Raw genomic sequence first — 15,383 nt, 5'->3', positions numbered from 1 at the left:
AGGCCAATCTATCCAATATGTGTTACCACGGTTTGAGCACGGCTAATTGGATCAGCCCCCTCAGGGATTTGGGAGAAATAATGTCTGTTCTGCAAGTCCCTGCTGCATTGAGACAAAAGATATAAGCCAAAATGGCTGCAATTTTAACACATGTGGAGACAGAAATATATGTGTCTACATGCTATCAGAAAGTAAGGACTGAAAGGAAGGTTTGACTTTTCTGGCAAACTGCATCATTCATCTGCATATGGAATATTGTACCAAAGGACAAAACCTCTTAAAGGGCCCAACTGAACAGATTATCTCCCCTTACCATTCTGCCTCACTGTTTCACGCTCTGCACCCTGTCTCACCAGGGAGATGCTCCATGGCTAACACAACAAATGATCTCTTCGTTTACCAATTCTACTGTTTGCAATTCTTTCACTCTTGTGGAACCTAAATTTTAGTTGTATGCTCTCAGCTTTTGTCCCAAAGCTTTGTTACAACTACAAAAAAAAATTTTCAGGACCATCTTCATTTAATAAGTCATTCCTAACCTTGGTGGTATTCATAGGTAAAAGACATATATTGGCTTTTAACACATTATCATTTTGAAGAGATGCATTTTGAGTGATTTTTTTCTAAAAATGCCATAACTGTGTGTAGCCTTGAAATAAGGAAAGGTAGCACAGAATCATTTAGGTTGGAAAAGACCTCCAAGATCATCAAGCCCAGCCTTTGACTGATCACCACCTTGTCAACTAAATTATGGCACTAAATGCTACATCCAGTAATTTCTTGAACATTTCAAAGGATGCTGACTCCACCACCTCCCAGGGTAGTCCATTCCATTTTTTTACAAACCTTTCCATTAAGGAATATCTCCTGATGACCAGCCTGAAATTCCTCTGGCACAAATTCCTCTGGCACATTTTGAGGCTATTTCCTCTTACCCTTTCACTGGTTACCTGGGAGAAGAGGCTGACCTCCACCTGGCCACAGTCTTCTTTCAGGGAGTTGTAGAGTGATAAGGTGCTCCCTGAACCTCTTCTTTTCCAGGTTAAACACCCTCAGCTTCTCCTCATATAACTCACTCTCTAGACCTTCACTAGCCCTTCTCTGGACTTGCTCCAGCACCTCCGTATCTGTCCTGTACTGAGGGACCCAGAACTGGACACAGGATTCAAGGTGCAGCCTCATCAGTGCCAAGTACAGAGGGCATATCCTTAAGAGACCCTTTGATTTACGGGAGTAGAACTTAGAACTTTGGATTAAATGATTTCCAGAGGTCCTTCATAAACTACTTTTTTCTATGATTTTCCATCATGTATAATGGATTTCTAATGAAAAAGAACAGTATGACTAAATTGTTACACATACAGGCCCAAAAGATTCCTGTGTAGTTTGTCCTTGTGCAGTACTAGTGCTACTTTTCTCATTATCTTCACAATAAAGAAACTAATTAAGGAAAATAATAGAAATCAATGGTAATGTGGGGTTTTCTGTGCAGAGTATTTTGATGTTGCAGTATGCTAAAAACCCCACTTACTTTTATAGTTTTGAAATGGATCCAGAAAATGGATCCAGAACGGAGAACATACGGTTCATTAATGCAGATATATATATATATATATACACACTAATCTTTCTTTCTCCAGTCTACTAGACACATCCTCAGAAATACATTTTCAGAAATGGGTTAATTAAGTTTATAAGTGTTCTTGGTACATTGTTTTTTATCTCTTTGCTAACAGAATGGGTCAAACCATCTCAAACTTTTACTGTGAATGGTACTACCACGGATTTTTCCTTCACTTACCATTTACATAACTTCCAATATGTAAACCTGCTGTAATATCAGTAAAAATAGAAATAGAGTGGACACATATTACTTAGTAAAATAGAATGCTGTACCTGGTGAGGAGAAGTGAGCCTTTTTTCATATGTCAGTTGACTTCCTTCTGTGGAGAAGCGGAAACTTTTCCTTCTGATACTGTCTTCTGACTCAGACTTGGGGAACTTATCGATATCTCCTTTGTCTTCTGCTTCAGACATTTCTTTCTGCCTTCTTTTCTTCCTTCTGTTTCTTCTTTCTTTAGCACTCTTTGAGCTCAGCTTTGATGCTTCTGAAGAGCTTTCCAAGAGTTCTCCTAATCCCCCTACACCACTGAAATCTCTTGATGCAACTGATGCTGCTGCTACTGCTGCTGTTGTCTGTCAGGTTACAAAGCAAGGTATTCTTAGTAGGCCAAAAAAGAGAATAATTTTATAGTCTTTCATCAACTGTTTTTTATTATCACTGTGATAATAATGCTCTTTATACACTCATGAGTGTGTAAGTATACCCCAAAGAATTGTATTAAAGATAAACTACTGAGTTGTACAGCTCCTCACTGTTGAGCAGCATGAGCTATTTGGAGCACCAAATTCAGCAGAAAAATAGCTACACTATTTTTTAAAGAATTGCTGCACAAGACACTAGTCTGAAATAAAAGTAATCAGAAAAGTGTTAACATAGTGCTTTTTCATGTATTTCAGACCTGTTACTCCATTTTCTCTCGAGAAAAGCCCCACATCATGGTCTAATTCAGCTGGTCCCTTCTGAGCTCTTACAGAGAAAACTAAAGCCTAACATTTATCATCTGAGTTAATGTATCAAAATCCATCTAGCACCCTGAAAGCAGTTGAATCCAGCCTTTTCTCACTGTCTTCACAGCAAGAACACTCCCTTTACTTTCCTTTTGCCTTTGCTGGTACAAGGCATAACCTCTAGACACATCTTCAAGCCCTTCCTCCCCCTTCACATTTTCCCTTCCACATGTCCCACTGTATCTGCTCTCTAGATCTTTGCTATAGATATGCAAAGGTACATTTATTGCCTGTTGGTGCTATAGTCTGAGAGAAGAAAAAAAAGTTTTGAGTTCTTCTCTGATTGAAAGAGGTTTGATGACTTACTGGAGCAGAGTCATCCCAAAACTCAGGACCACTATCTTTAACTGCAGTGGTCAGCCTACTTGTTTTGGCTCACTAGAGAAAGTTTCTTCTACTCATCAAAAAAAGAAGAATTGAGAGTATGTCCAGTGCTGTTCCTCAAAAGAACTGTGGGAGATTACAATGAAATTCTGTAGTGGAAATGTCTTTGGGGAGATGATAAGCTTATAAAAAAGGGTGGTGTGATAAATGGCAAGAGACTAGGGTTATATAACAAAGATGACTAGTAATTATCCAGCAAAACATATTATATTCACTGCCAAGTATTTCAGGAATGATGACATATCTCTTTACAGCAGGAAAGGATAGTTTGAAAGCTCATAGTATGAATTAATGTCTTTCTTTGCTACAGTATACAACCCAGGCTATAGAAGTTGACTTGATACAGACTTTTTCTGCTAAATGGAGTATTAAAAGGATTCTGAAGTGTTTATAAATTAAAAAGCAATACTCAAAATTTTGTCATACTGGTTCAGAATATGATCCTTCAAAGACTCTAACAGAAACAAAGGCAGCAGATACTGAGTCATCACCCATCTACTTCATAATACTAACAGTAAAGGTCAAACAAGTAGAGCAATCCAAAGACCACTGTGATGCCTTAAGTTTGTGGATGAATAGGTTCAGTGTCAAGGGAGGGAAGAGATAAACTAATTTCTGCCTTAGCAACTAATTCAACACTTCAGTGATCCACCTTGTACTCACTACTTCCTGCTGTTCACAAACAAAAGAGATCCTGACTATAATAATGCTTTACTTATAATGAATGTAGTGGTCACTCATTTAAAAAAAAAATGACTTTCCAAGGTCTTCAACCTCAGTTATAGTCTCTTATTCTATTCTTCTTAGTCTGCATCTGTTTCATTTTTCCCCACTCACAGATACACAAACATCTAGATGAACCTGCTGATACCTTTTAGTATAATGTGCTTTAGTGCCTTTAAAGCATAAAAATATCAGATTTAAGAAAAACCCAGCAATATACACTTTGCTGACATTCAACCTTTCTACATTTGAATTTTGCAGGATTCTACTCTTTCTTTAGTAATTTGGAAGGGATAAAGTGTAATGACTAAAATAAAGATATGCTAATTAGATTTCACAAGTCATACATAAAGGGTTTTTTTCAAGCAAAAGACAGAGAGTTTGTCTTTTTGTTAGCAGTTTATGGAGTCATTCTAACTTAGTGAACGTACCTGTAAAGTACTACCAAAAATAGAGCTTCATAGGAGTTTCAAATTTGCTAGCATTTTATAAACAGCGTCCTGTTGAAAACGACTAAATGCCATTTGAAAAGCAGTGGAAAATCAGTCCAGAAATTAGACAGATGGCTGATTCACTGACCTGAACTCCTGCATATATTTTACTTTCACATAAGAAAATCTTTCACAAAAGTATCTATTAAAATGTCTTTTTCTCATAAAACTTTAAATAATTTTCTTCTCTTTTCAAAGAAAACAAAGATTACTTTAAAAGAATTCTGAAGTAATATCGTTGTTATGAATGTTGCTCATCTGGTTTTGAATATTGGTTGTCTGTTCTAAGAATGCATAAAATTCTGATTTACTACAGTGTCAATTAGGGATATTTTTAATTATCTTGCTGGATAGAAACCTAGAAGAACACCGATTACAATCCTTTTCTCTATTTGATGGATATTTGTGGAAAATTATTAAATACATCAAGCTTGGCAATTCTAACCCAGATGCAAACCAGAAGTAACATCACTAGACTTTGTTCATGCTATTTATACGATCTGTAACATAAAAGCACCTTTCCTTATGACTATTTAAATTCAGGTTGCTAGAATACTCTTATTACAAGCATTTTACTTTTACAGTCTTTTGTTGAATGAAGTAACACTCTTTTCTCTACCATTAGCTTGCTTTTTTTACTATTTGGTTAGTTCCTGGTTTTCATTGGCTATTTCCACTTTTATAACTTGCACAGTAAACAAGACCTTTTATTTTCTGTAATTCATTGCATAATTTGTTTGTGTTCTTAATCATAAAAGATTTTTTCCTTGCCTGAAGAACAAGGCTGCTCAGAAAGTAAAATTTCCATCATTACCTGTGCTTCTTCTTGTTGCTTCTTCAGTTGTTCCAGCATCTGCTGAAATTCTGCTTCTTTCTGCTCTGCTTCTTCCATTGTGGCTTGATTCTGTTCTTCATAGGCCATGGCGACCACAGCCAGGATCAGATTTATCAGATAGAAAGAACCCAGAAAAATTACCAGAACAAAAAATATCATGTATGTCTTCCCAGCAGCACGCAGTGTCTAGAGAGTAGAAAGCATGTCTATATATTATTCCACAACTTCTCTTTTTCAGCTCATGCAAAAATAAGCCTATTTACATAATTTTGGATGTCACCAACAGTTTACTATTTATGTCATAATAATTTCTTACCAGCTGATAGAGGTTTTCCCAGAAGTCTTGAGTCATTAGCCGAAACAGTGACAAAAAAGCCCAGCTGAAGGTGTCAAAACTTGTGTAGCCATAGTTGGGGTTTCTGCCAGCTTTCACACATATATATCCTTCTGGGCATTGCCTATGTGAAAATCAAACAGGAGGCACTTAGTTGTAACTATTACTCCCTTCTATAAAATAGTATCTTTTGGAAGAATATGCATTATTTTACAACAAAAATTCCATAAATTACAATTAAATTAATTTAGAAAAAAAAATTCCCAAGAATTGAACTAATCGCATAGTAAATAAAAGATGTCCTTTTCATCCACTCTCTGGTTGAAATGACCTAAATATTAAAATTCTCCTCAATTACATTTTGCAAATAGAATCTTTATTCCAAATGAATTATTTCCTGGCAGAAATTGCTAAAATGTTGTTAAGGTTACAGACAAATAAACAATAGTATTAGCTAAATCCAATTGTAATATTAGGGATTTCCTACCTAATGCTGATACATATATTTTTAGTAAACCTCTTCAGTGCTGCCAGTCAGGAATTCAAGTTCAGCTAACAATTCTAGGTTCATAATTTGGTACATGTTAATGACAGAATTTTCCAGAAGTAAAAGAGTTAGGCTTGAAAAAACAGAATCAATCTTGGAGTGTGAAGTCACTGTTGTTCTTTCTTAATATTTTCCATGTTCTCTTTCTCACTTTTAAGTTTTGTTTCCTCCTACTTTCTTCAGTCAGTAAATCACCAAAAGAGACTTTACAAAAAATCAGATCTTATCAATAAAAACCAACTTCATTTTCCAATCAAGCAGGAAAAAGGCTGTTAATTAGTGTTTTGTTTAGCCAGAGTGTCAAGCATTTTGACTCCAGTAAGAAATTCTCACTTAGTTGCAAAACTCCCTAAGTTCTGTAACCCTACCAAATATGGAACTACAACTAGATCTCATGTTAATTCTTTTTCTACAGAGCATAACAGAGAATTTTTGAAAGGGTCTTACCCTGCATCAGAGCTATTACCACAAAGTAGGGCATCTCTTTGTCCTTCCAAAATGTAAAAATGAGCTGTGTAGAAAGCATTAGAAATATATATGAATGGATCAAATAAACCTGAAAGTGCTACAAAGCAAAATAAAAATAAATTATGCTAAATCATAGTGGCTAGCTACTGATCACTTTGTAGCTTGTTTAGGAACATTTCTGGTTCTTGTATTTTTTATTGTATGTATTTGATTTCTGTAAATCAGTGACTGTAAGCAGCTTTACACAAGGCAGAAATATAGACCCCTCAACGTTCTTTGTTTAGTTACAACTAATTACATATTTTAGCCACAAATATATTAAAATAGTTACATCAGACATTCTTACTTTCATCCTCAATGTAATCCTTCCAGTTAAACGTGCTCACTGTCATGTTAACAAATGTACCATTTTCATTCATTGTGCTGTTAAAGTAGGAAATAATGTTTATCTCAAAAGTAGAATTGTCTGGAGGCCACTGCAGGCATTTATTCCTCAGGTTGCCCATGAACAGCTGCAGCCCTATCAGTGCAAATACACTCAGACAAAACACAGTCAGGATCATCACATCCGAGAGCTTCTTCACAGACTGAATCAGGGCCCCCACTATAGTCTTCAGGCCTGCAAAGAGAAAAGATCCATGGAACTATCAAAGAGTATCTTTGCCCTTCCCATATTATTAAGAGGCCATGCAGACACTTAAAAAGAAATTTTTTTTTTTTTACTTCTCAAAAGGTAAAGCTTCATGAGCAGCCTCAGAGCTTGTGAAGATGAATGAAAGAAAAAGATTCCATTTTATGAATGTGCAATGTACATATATTCCAATAAATCAAATATATAATATTCTCAAGCAGGAAACTTTATCAATCATGCTTTCTTAGTACAGATTTGATTGCATTTCCTAATTTTTCTCTTCATTAAATATTCTGCCAATAATTCAATTTCCAGTGAATTCTAAACATGACTCCACTACAGTGCAAAGCAGCATGAGACAGAATTGCTAGTAATTTTGAATGAAAAAAATCTTTTGCATTTGATAAATTTTCCGTGCATCATTTATTTCTTCTTTGGTATCTTCTTTTGTTGTTACTTGCTTATTTTTAAGACTACTTTCAATTTAAAGTGATTAAAAAAAGGAAAAATTTCAAAACCAAGAAAGCCATAGCACTGAGCTTTTGTAATGTAGAGGCAATTTGTCACAATAAAATGCAGAAAAACAAAGCAAAATTACCCATAGGCCTCATATTTTATGTTTCATGCAAGACTCTGTTAAACTCAAAGGCTGATTTTGCAAAATAAAAGAAGCTAATGCTGAAAAGACAAAGAATCATAAACTAGGTTAATGATCCATGCCTTTTTTTTTTTTTTTTTTTGGCAACATGAGCAACAAACAGCAAGACTACGCTCAAAGGCAGTGAATTCAATGGAACGAAAGTCAGCCTCGGTGTTTAACCTTGCTCTCACCTGGAATGACTGATATTGTTTTCAAAGCTCGGAGAACTCTGAATGTTCTCAACGCTGAGACATTGCCCAGGTCCACAAACTCTGTCACATATCTGTAATAGGGGAGTTCACACACAAACACAATGACAGCACACAAATAACAGTTGGAGATACGAGGGGCCTAACACCTTACACCAACTACTTCTTACCTGGAATTACAGAAATAGTTTTCAAAGCTCTCAATACTCTGAAAGTTCGAAGAGCTGAAACATTGCCTAGGTTTACAAATTCTGTTACATACCTGTAGGATTAAATCACAGTTATTCAGAATTGAGGCAGAGCTTATACTAATTATGTGGGTCTTCAAAACCTCTGTGGCAATACTAGCAATCATACTTCCAAATTTACCTGTCTCTTCAATATATTTCGCTTTAATAATTGTTTTCATCAATTTTGCTTAAATGTCATTGAAGTTAAACTCACTGATTTGTATTTGAACATCTAGTTAAACTAATTAGCTTGTAATGGGATGGTAACATGAAGTCAAAGGGATGGCTTCATTTCTGGTGAGCAGAAAAATGTAGGACATGAAATTAGTGTCCCTCAGCAGTAATTACACCAGTGGCTGACGCTCCATTTCGGCTTCTGCCGTATTTTACTTTGAATACTAAAATACAGTGTCTAAACTTCAAAGGTTGCAAAAATTAAATATGATTAAATAAATACATTTATTGTAATAATATTTACTACTAATTTCATGCCCAAAAAGCTTAAAAAGTTCTTGAACCACTTACGCCATTAAAATGACACTGAAGTCAAGCCAGTTCCATGGGTCTCGCAGAAAAGTAAAACCTTCTAAGCAGAAGCCCCTTGCAAGAATTTTGATAAGTGATTCAAATGTATAAATTCCAGTGAAAGTGTACCTGAAAACCATCAGAGCAGGAATAATGGATTTTTGCATACTTACAGACAGTGCCAGTCTTTAACAAAGATGACTTAAAAGGGTAGAAAAATTATTTAAAATTGAAAGGAGGGAATTATTAACTTTACTTACCCTAAATATTGTAGCTGCTGTTCAGTCATTGTGTAAATTTGAACCTGATATATATGCTACTCATTTTCTAAAAGGTTGGTTTAATCTCAGTTCTTGTGCTTACAGGTAATTTCTGACTCAAGTATTTATGGATATATTTCAGTCTTTTATATGTACATTTTTTGGCACTCACAGGGCTGCCTCTTTGCTTGCATTCACAAATCAGGTAGCTGTCTAAGTGTTACAAAAACTGAAGAATTTTTTTTTTTTAATGTCTAAATCAGAGAGTTTTGTAACAATCAGTTCTGGATAATAACTATAGCAATGCCTGTATTACATGTTTATTTCATAAATAATCATCAAATATAAGAAAGCATGCCCAGACTGTTATTCTGAAAGATGGGGAGCATGATTACCAGCTTACCTGGTGTGGGAACAGCTATTTATTTAACAACATAGAATAGTCAGTTATAACCAGCATAAAATGCAGACACTTCCTGAGACCCACATGGATCTCTGTGGACCTCCAGAATAAAGGAACTCTACCTACAGACCTTACTGCTCTCCTTTCAGACTCTCAGCAACTCTAACCAGCCATTGTCACTGCTAACTGGGAATGAGTTAATGGCAGTTGTGTCTAAACAGATTCAGTGTAAGGTTCATTAATGCAGAGAAATAAATAAATAAAAGCCAGGAATGGCTATCTGAGAAAAGGAGGGAATGAAAGAAGCAACAAGGGATTAGAAACAGGTTTTTCGTGAGTAGTATAATTTCAAATAAAAACAAAGGGCTTTGAGGAACGTGACCTAGTGGAAGGTGTCCCTGCATTACAGGGGGTTGGAACTGGCTGATCTCTAAGATCCCTTCCAACCCAAACCATTCTATGATTCTACAGTATTTCAGAGGAAAACATTTGTTAAAGAATAAACATACATTTAAAACCATGAACAACATGAACAAGAAAGAGAAATATTCCTTATTTAGGTCAGCTCTTTGTTACTCTTTCATAGGTAAGGCCCTTTCCTCAGCAGTTTGAGTTTCGTGTGGTTTGTGGGTTGTGTGTCCTGTTGTGGCAGGCACTTATGAGGTCAAATCAGTAAGGCATGATAAAAGTCCCACTGTGATGAGGTCATGGGTACTCAGGCAAGGTATGGCAACAATTTTACACGCCCAGTTTTACATGCACATCTGTAGCTCCTTGTCTGATTTACAGCTTAGAATATCCAAGGACAAGAGCTCCTGTTTGTACTACACAACAGAAGTTCAGCTATTCTTCAGGCAGAATTTTAACAAGCATGGTGTTACTCTTAAATCCTTTAAGTTATTCAGGAGAAAACAGGAAAGATATTGATGATCTCATGGAATCTGATTCTTCCTGACTCTGGATGAGCCCATTCTAGCATTCACATTTTTATAAATAATTCTTGTTTAGACTCACACAAAAACAAAGACATAAAAATAAAGAAGTAAAAATGTTTACTTACTCTACATTCTTTGTCCAGTCTGGAGGGTTACTCATGGTCATAAATACACAGTTGGTCAAAATAGTGCACATGATAAGCATGCTGAATAATGTAGGCTATAGTTAAGGCACATAAGTCAAAAAAATAGGACAGCTTTATAATACTGAAATAACTAAAAAATATTAAGTGTTTACAAATGTGTACCAATAACGTGACACTAATTAAAGCCTAAAAATAAAACTTTGCACATAATTTTATGTATTTTAAGTGGTGGGCTATCTGGCATATTATGGTGCACTTCTTTAAAAATGTAATACTTTTGTAACTATAGCAGGTTTAGGTTTTAAGTTTATACATATCTTTAGCTCTGTAAATCATGAAATGACTACCCAAATGGAATTACTCATTTAAAACAGGTGGATCATTCTAAAAGATCTTTAGGTTGGTTGTTTAGGACTGAGTGTTTCTTTGAACATGATTGAAATATATTTGAAAATAGTCTCCTTTGTCCCGAATCTTTTATAGGACACCTATCCCAATGCTGAAAACACAATGCCAAAAAAGCTTCTCTTTACCCATGCTCTTTTGTCCTTGCTGAGTGAGTCTAGTTCATGAATAGTACTACCGGTCTTGGTGAAAGTGTGACCTTAGAGATGTTCAAGTGCAATGGTTTGTTACTAATGTGGCCTTAGCTGCAGGGCTTAGTATGGGATCAGGTCTCCTTTTAGATATAAAGCCTGATATTTAAACTCTGACAGATTTAGGTGGTTCAGTAGAGAATTCTCTCAGCAGGGATGAAGATCATACTGCAATTCACATGTGATATTGCTCCTTTTTTTAAGTGTGAGCAACATATTTATTTAGCATAGTTCACTCCCATGGACACAATTTTTTTATCCACATGAAAAGTATTAGTTCAGTCATTAAGTATTTTTAAAAAGCAACATTTGAATCAATATTAAGAAAAAAGGATATGAATGTACCAAAATCTTGATAGCAATTTTTCTGATGGGATTAAAAGGAGTTAAAATATACAAGGCAGATGTGGCACTGAACCGGAAAATTGCTTTTCCTTTATTCAATACTATGAAAGTCTGAAAAAAAGAAATACAAAATTAAAATACAGTGTTGACTACATATATATCTTCACCTCCTACTAAGTTTCCATTCTCCACCTGAGATGTACAAGTTCCATTCTACTGTCTACCTTTGGTAGGAAAATAACTGATTTCTATTAATACAATGGAGTAAGCCTTCCACAGCCTATTCTCCAATTTGCAAAATTTGCCAGCTTGTGGAATGAATTGCGATGTAAATAAAATGGGTGGGGATTATAAAAACAATGGCAGTTTTTATCAAGAAAAGCAAATCGAGGATTTTGCCACTAAAATATTTCAATTTTATTTCTCATAAAGTCTTTGATTAAAGTGAGAGCTTCAAATTTATCAAATACATTCCACCTGATGAGCAAACACAAACAAAACCAAAATAGCAAAAGGACAATTCTAAATGCCAGTTTGTATTTGGAACAAATACTTGACAGAATTATATACACACATACATATAGTGACAAGGAGAAATTGTCATTACAAAACCAACCACAATTTTAAAACAATTTTGCTTTCATTTTCTATTTTAAATACTACCAGTACCAGTTAAATGCATCTTCTAAAACATATATCTTTGAAAAAATTACAATGATTAATATATTGCCAGCTGACATAGTTCTGAGCAATGTGAGACAAATATACACCAGAATCTGGCATCCTATCACAACAAATATTTTTTTTAAAAAAATTGCTGCTTTTCTTGTTAACAATGTGCTCTTACTTTCCCTATATATAAGCAGAAAATTTAGCTAGTGATTATCTTTTAAAATTTGGTCTGATAAACCTATAGTTTGTGTTCAGTTTATTTTGTTTCTGTGGGCAGTCATTGCCTAAGTGCATTTGTCTGTGAATGAGGTTTACTTGCATTTTTGGTGCTGCTTGAAATTTCTTCAGGACATAACCATTCTTCATTCCTTTTGCTCTTTGTTGATGGTAATGGCTCTGCTTTTTGTTAAGATAATAGAGTCTTTGTTATGCTCTCAGCAGAGCTATATAGTATCACTGTTCTCCATGTTGATTTCCATTCTCTGTAAAAACTTGGCTGTGATCAGAAAAATTCGGCCCTCTCTGTGGCCTTTACTGCCTTTCTGGACAGTCACCTTGGGCAAGGAAAGCAAACCTCTCCACAATGGGAAAGAAAATAGGTAAAGGAGTGTTGCTGGTGCCTGTTCAAGGAATAACATCAAGCTAACACTGAGGGTGGCAGAGAATGGACACACACTCCTTGGCATTTCTCCCTGCCCTACGGTCCTTCACCCAGCTGGAAATGCTAAAAAGATGTTGCCTGTCCCAAGGTCACTGCTGCAGCTGAGCCTGAAGACAGACTAAATTCACACATGATTTCCTCTGCACTGACAAGCCAATGATTAAGGGTAGTTTCTACTACACACCAGAGGATGGATGACTAACTCTAGTCCATGATTTAAGATGTCCATTTGTTTTCTCTTGAGCATAATTATACTGCTAGGTAATATAAACACAGATGTCACCTGTGACTAAAGATCCTACTGTTTACTAATTGCTCTCAGGTACTAAGAAATGTATCATTAGTGTCAGCTTTTACACTTTTGTTCCAAAAAATCTGACTACTTTTTCTGATCAATGGAGGTTAGAAATGATACTTCAGAACTTCTCAGGCTTTCGGAAACCTCACTTGTTCAGACAACTTTATCCCTGAACTTTTTAATGCAACTGCTGCTAAAGGAGCACACAGAAATAAATAAGAATATAGAGGAAAACTGGCTCTTACTGTCACCTGTACTTTCACTAATCAGTGCAGGACTTAAGATACTTTTACCTGTTCCCAGGTTGGAAAATTTCAGACCCTGGAGGATTTTCAAACAGTCTACAACTAATCCCAGCTATGGAAATATACTTGTTTTTTTCTTGTCTTTTTCTTACCTCAAATAACACCAGTCTGCTTCCAATTGTATGCATCATTGCTACAAGACATAAACCCATACAACTCTACTGAAGATCCTGACTTTAAAAAAGTCAAACTTTTTACTTGAATGGATCTGTTTAAACTACCTTTTCTATCTCCAAGTCCCTGACTTGGGGATCGTGTGAAAAGGAGGACTGTGTATGACTGTGCAAATTGGAAGGGAAAATGCTCCTTTTATACGAGTCTGCATTCTTCATGGGGCACAACTTTGCTACTAATGGTTCCACTGTTTTACAGCCCCACACATGTAACTTAGATACATTGCTTCTATTTCTGGTCTTTCAGTATGAAAACTCTTCACAACATCAAAAATGTCTTTTTTCTATTCCTTCCTCAAAAATAAGCTTTTCCGTGGTCTGCCAGAGACTTCTAACTGACAGCTCTGCAGCAGACATCTATCATAACAAACCCAAGCACCCCAAGCAATAGTTTGCTTTGCCGTAGTTTCAAAGGAGCCAACATTTACAGAGTCTCTATATGCTACATATATAGAGATATATGTGTTTCATATGTATGTTTGCATATGTTATATACTGTACAGAAACAAAGAATATGGTTGCAGTCCTCAATTTCACTAACTTGAGTAGATGCTACCTTTCTATCTACAACTATTTCCATTGCAAAACCATGCTTGGAACATCTCTTTTCTCATATCCAATCTTATTGTTATATTGAAATCAAGAAAATTCATTCTGTGCTCAAGTTCAGGCAAGATCAAGGAAGAAACACCCTCCTTACAGTCAAGTAAATAGTAAGTAACTCAACACAGAATTGAAGCAGTCAAAATATGGAAGAGCGTAAGTCAGTTTTGTTAAATAAACAGATGATTCTGGACATTTAGCAGATTGATGGTTCTAACTATCACATTTTGTGATTAAACTTTTCTAGTGTATAAAGTTATATTCTATTTTGTTCAAAACATAATTCACTCACTTTTTTATTGATATAATATGGGTCCAGGTCTTCCAAAGGTTCAGATACCATTCCTGGAGGTATGTCACCATAAATAAATGGCAGTGTCTTTCCTGCCTCCAAGTCACTGTTTGGTTTTGGACCATTTTCATCATCATCATCTGTATGTTCTTGCTTGGGCTTTTTAGCTTTTTCTTCTGCAGAACGCTTTTCAATAGCTGCGAGAGAATCTCTAGTAAAATAGCGGAAGCTTTCAGGTCCAGGTGGTACCAGCAGTGCCTGTGCCATGTTTTCATCCTGCAAATTTAATTACTTTTAGCTTCTTGCATAAGAACAACCTATAAAAGAAAATTAAATAATTTAGGCAAGCTAGATTGTACAATAGGAAAAACCAAAACATTTGGTCAGAAACTCTTTCCAGGCTTAAACAGAAATAGAAGCAACACATTTCAAGGCTGAATGGCAGCTAAAAGCAACTGTTTAGAATTTATTTAGGTATTTTATAAATTATTTTTCAGCTTTTTTCCTGCTGATCCAGAAAAAGACACTGTTACCGCCCACACATACTGCTTTTTCCTTGGACACTCCCAGTTAGAGCAAATTGCTGATACAAGTGTTTTAACAGTACAGCTTTCTTCTTTTTTAACAGCAAGTATAAATGCATATTCTCTGAGGTACTGTTGAAAATTGTAAACCTACATTCTACTACTTAATAGATTTTATCTTTCCATATTTTTTCAAGCATCAGTAATACAAATTTCCAAACATCAATTCTTTCATTAAACTAAAAGATTTTGCATGACTGGTGCTGTTTAAATGACAGCAAATGAATTATGGGAGGAACAAGCATAATTCTTTCTTACTGACACTTAACTGTGGTGAAGGCTAATGTTAGATACCAGAGCAGCTCAGGTTGTGTTTATTGAGCATTATCTGTGAATCAAAACCACAGGCCTTTTAAGTAAAAGGAAACAGCATGTACAATCAAGGCTATGTGGGAAAAGATGCTGCTTCTGATTTTTTGCGAGGCAAGTGTCGTAGTATTATTTCAGATTGAAACTAATCCA

At 35.5% G+C, this 15,383-nt stretch overlaps 1 protein-coding gene across 6 annotated transcripts in view; it reads right to left on the bottom strand.

The window, feature by feature from the left end:
- LOC136293353 (sodium channel protein type 2 subunit alpha-like) overlaps window positions 1-15,383 on the bottom strand; it is a 70,120-nt gene that overhangs the window by 39,360 nt on the left and 15,377 nt on the right. For 3 of the 6 annotated variants that reach the window (XM_066190029.1, XM_066190032.1, XM_066190031.1), the window contains exons 4-14: window positions 14,338-14,654; window positions 11,327-11,444; window positions 10,372-10,462; window positions 8,651-8,777; window positions 8,064-8,155; window positions 7,876-7,967; window positions 6,760-7,032; window positions 6,393-6,456; window positions 5,381-5,522; window positions 5,044-5,250; window positions 1,897-2,196 (exon numbers count right to left, since the gene is read on the bottom strand). In XM_066190029.1, the coding sequence (XP_066046126.1) occupies window positions 1,897-2,196; window positions 5,044-5,250; window positions 5,381-5,522; window positions 6,393-6,456; window positions 6,760-7,032; window positions 7,876-7,967; window positions 8,064-8,155; window positions 8,651-8,777; window positions 10,372-10,462; window positions 11,327-11,444; window positions 14,338-14,604 (1,773 nt within the window). In that variant the 5' untranslated portion in view covers window positions 14,605-14,654. Of the gene's footprint in view, window positions 1-1,896; window positions 2,197-5,043; window positions 5,251-5,380; window positions 5,523-6,392; window positions 6,457-6,759; window positions 7,033-7,875; window positions 7,968-8,063; window positions 8,156-8,648; window positions 8,778-10,371; window positions 10,463-11,326; window positions 11,445-14,337; window positions 14,655-15,383 lie in introns of all 6 variants that reach the window. The other 3 variants (XM_066190034.1, XM_066190035.1, XM_066190030.1) reach the window with 2 other exon arrangements.

The sequence above is a fragment of the Chamaea fasciata genome, unplaced genomic scaffold (genome assembly GCF_029207755.1).
Source record: "Chamaea fasciata isolate MVZ Bird 193981 ecotype frontalis unplaced genomic scaffold, bChaFas1.0.hap1 SCAF_8, whole genome shotgun sequence".
NCBI lineage: Eukaryota > Metazoa > Chordata > Aves > Passeriformes > Sylviidae > Chamaea > Chamaea fasciata.
Note: the sequence above shows the minus strand (reverse complement) of the source record. Positions and strands in the feature narration are given on the sequence as shown.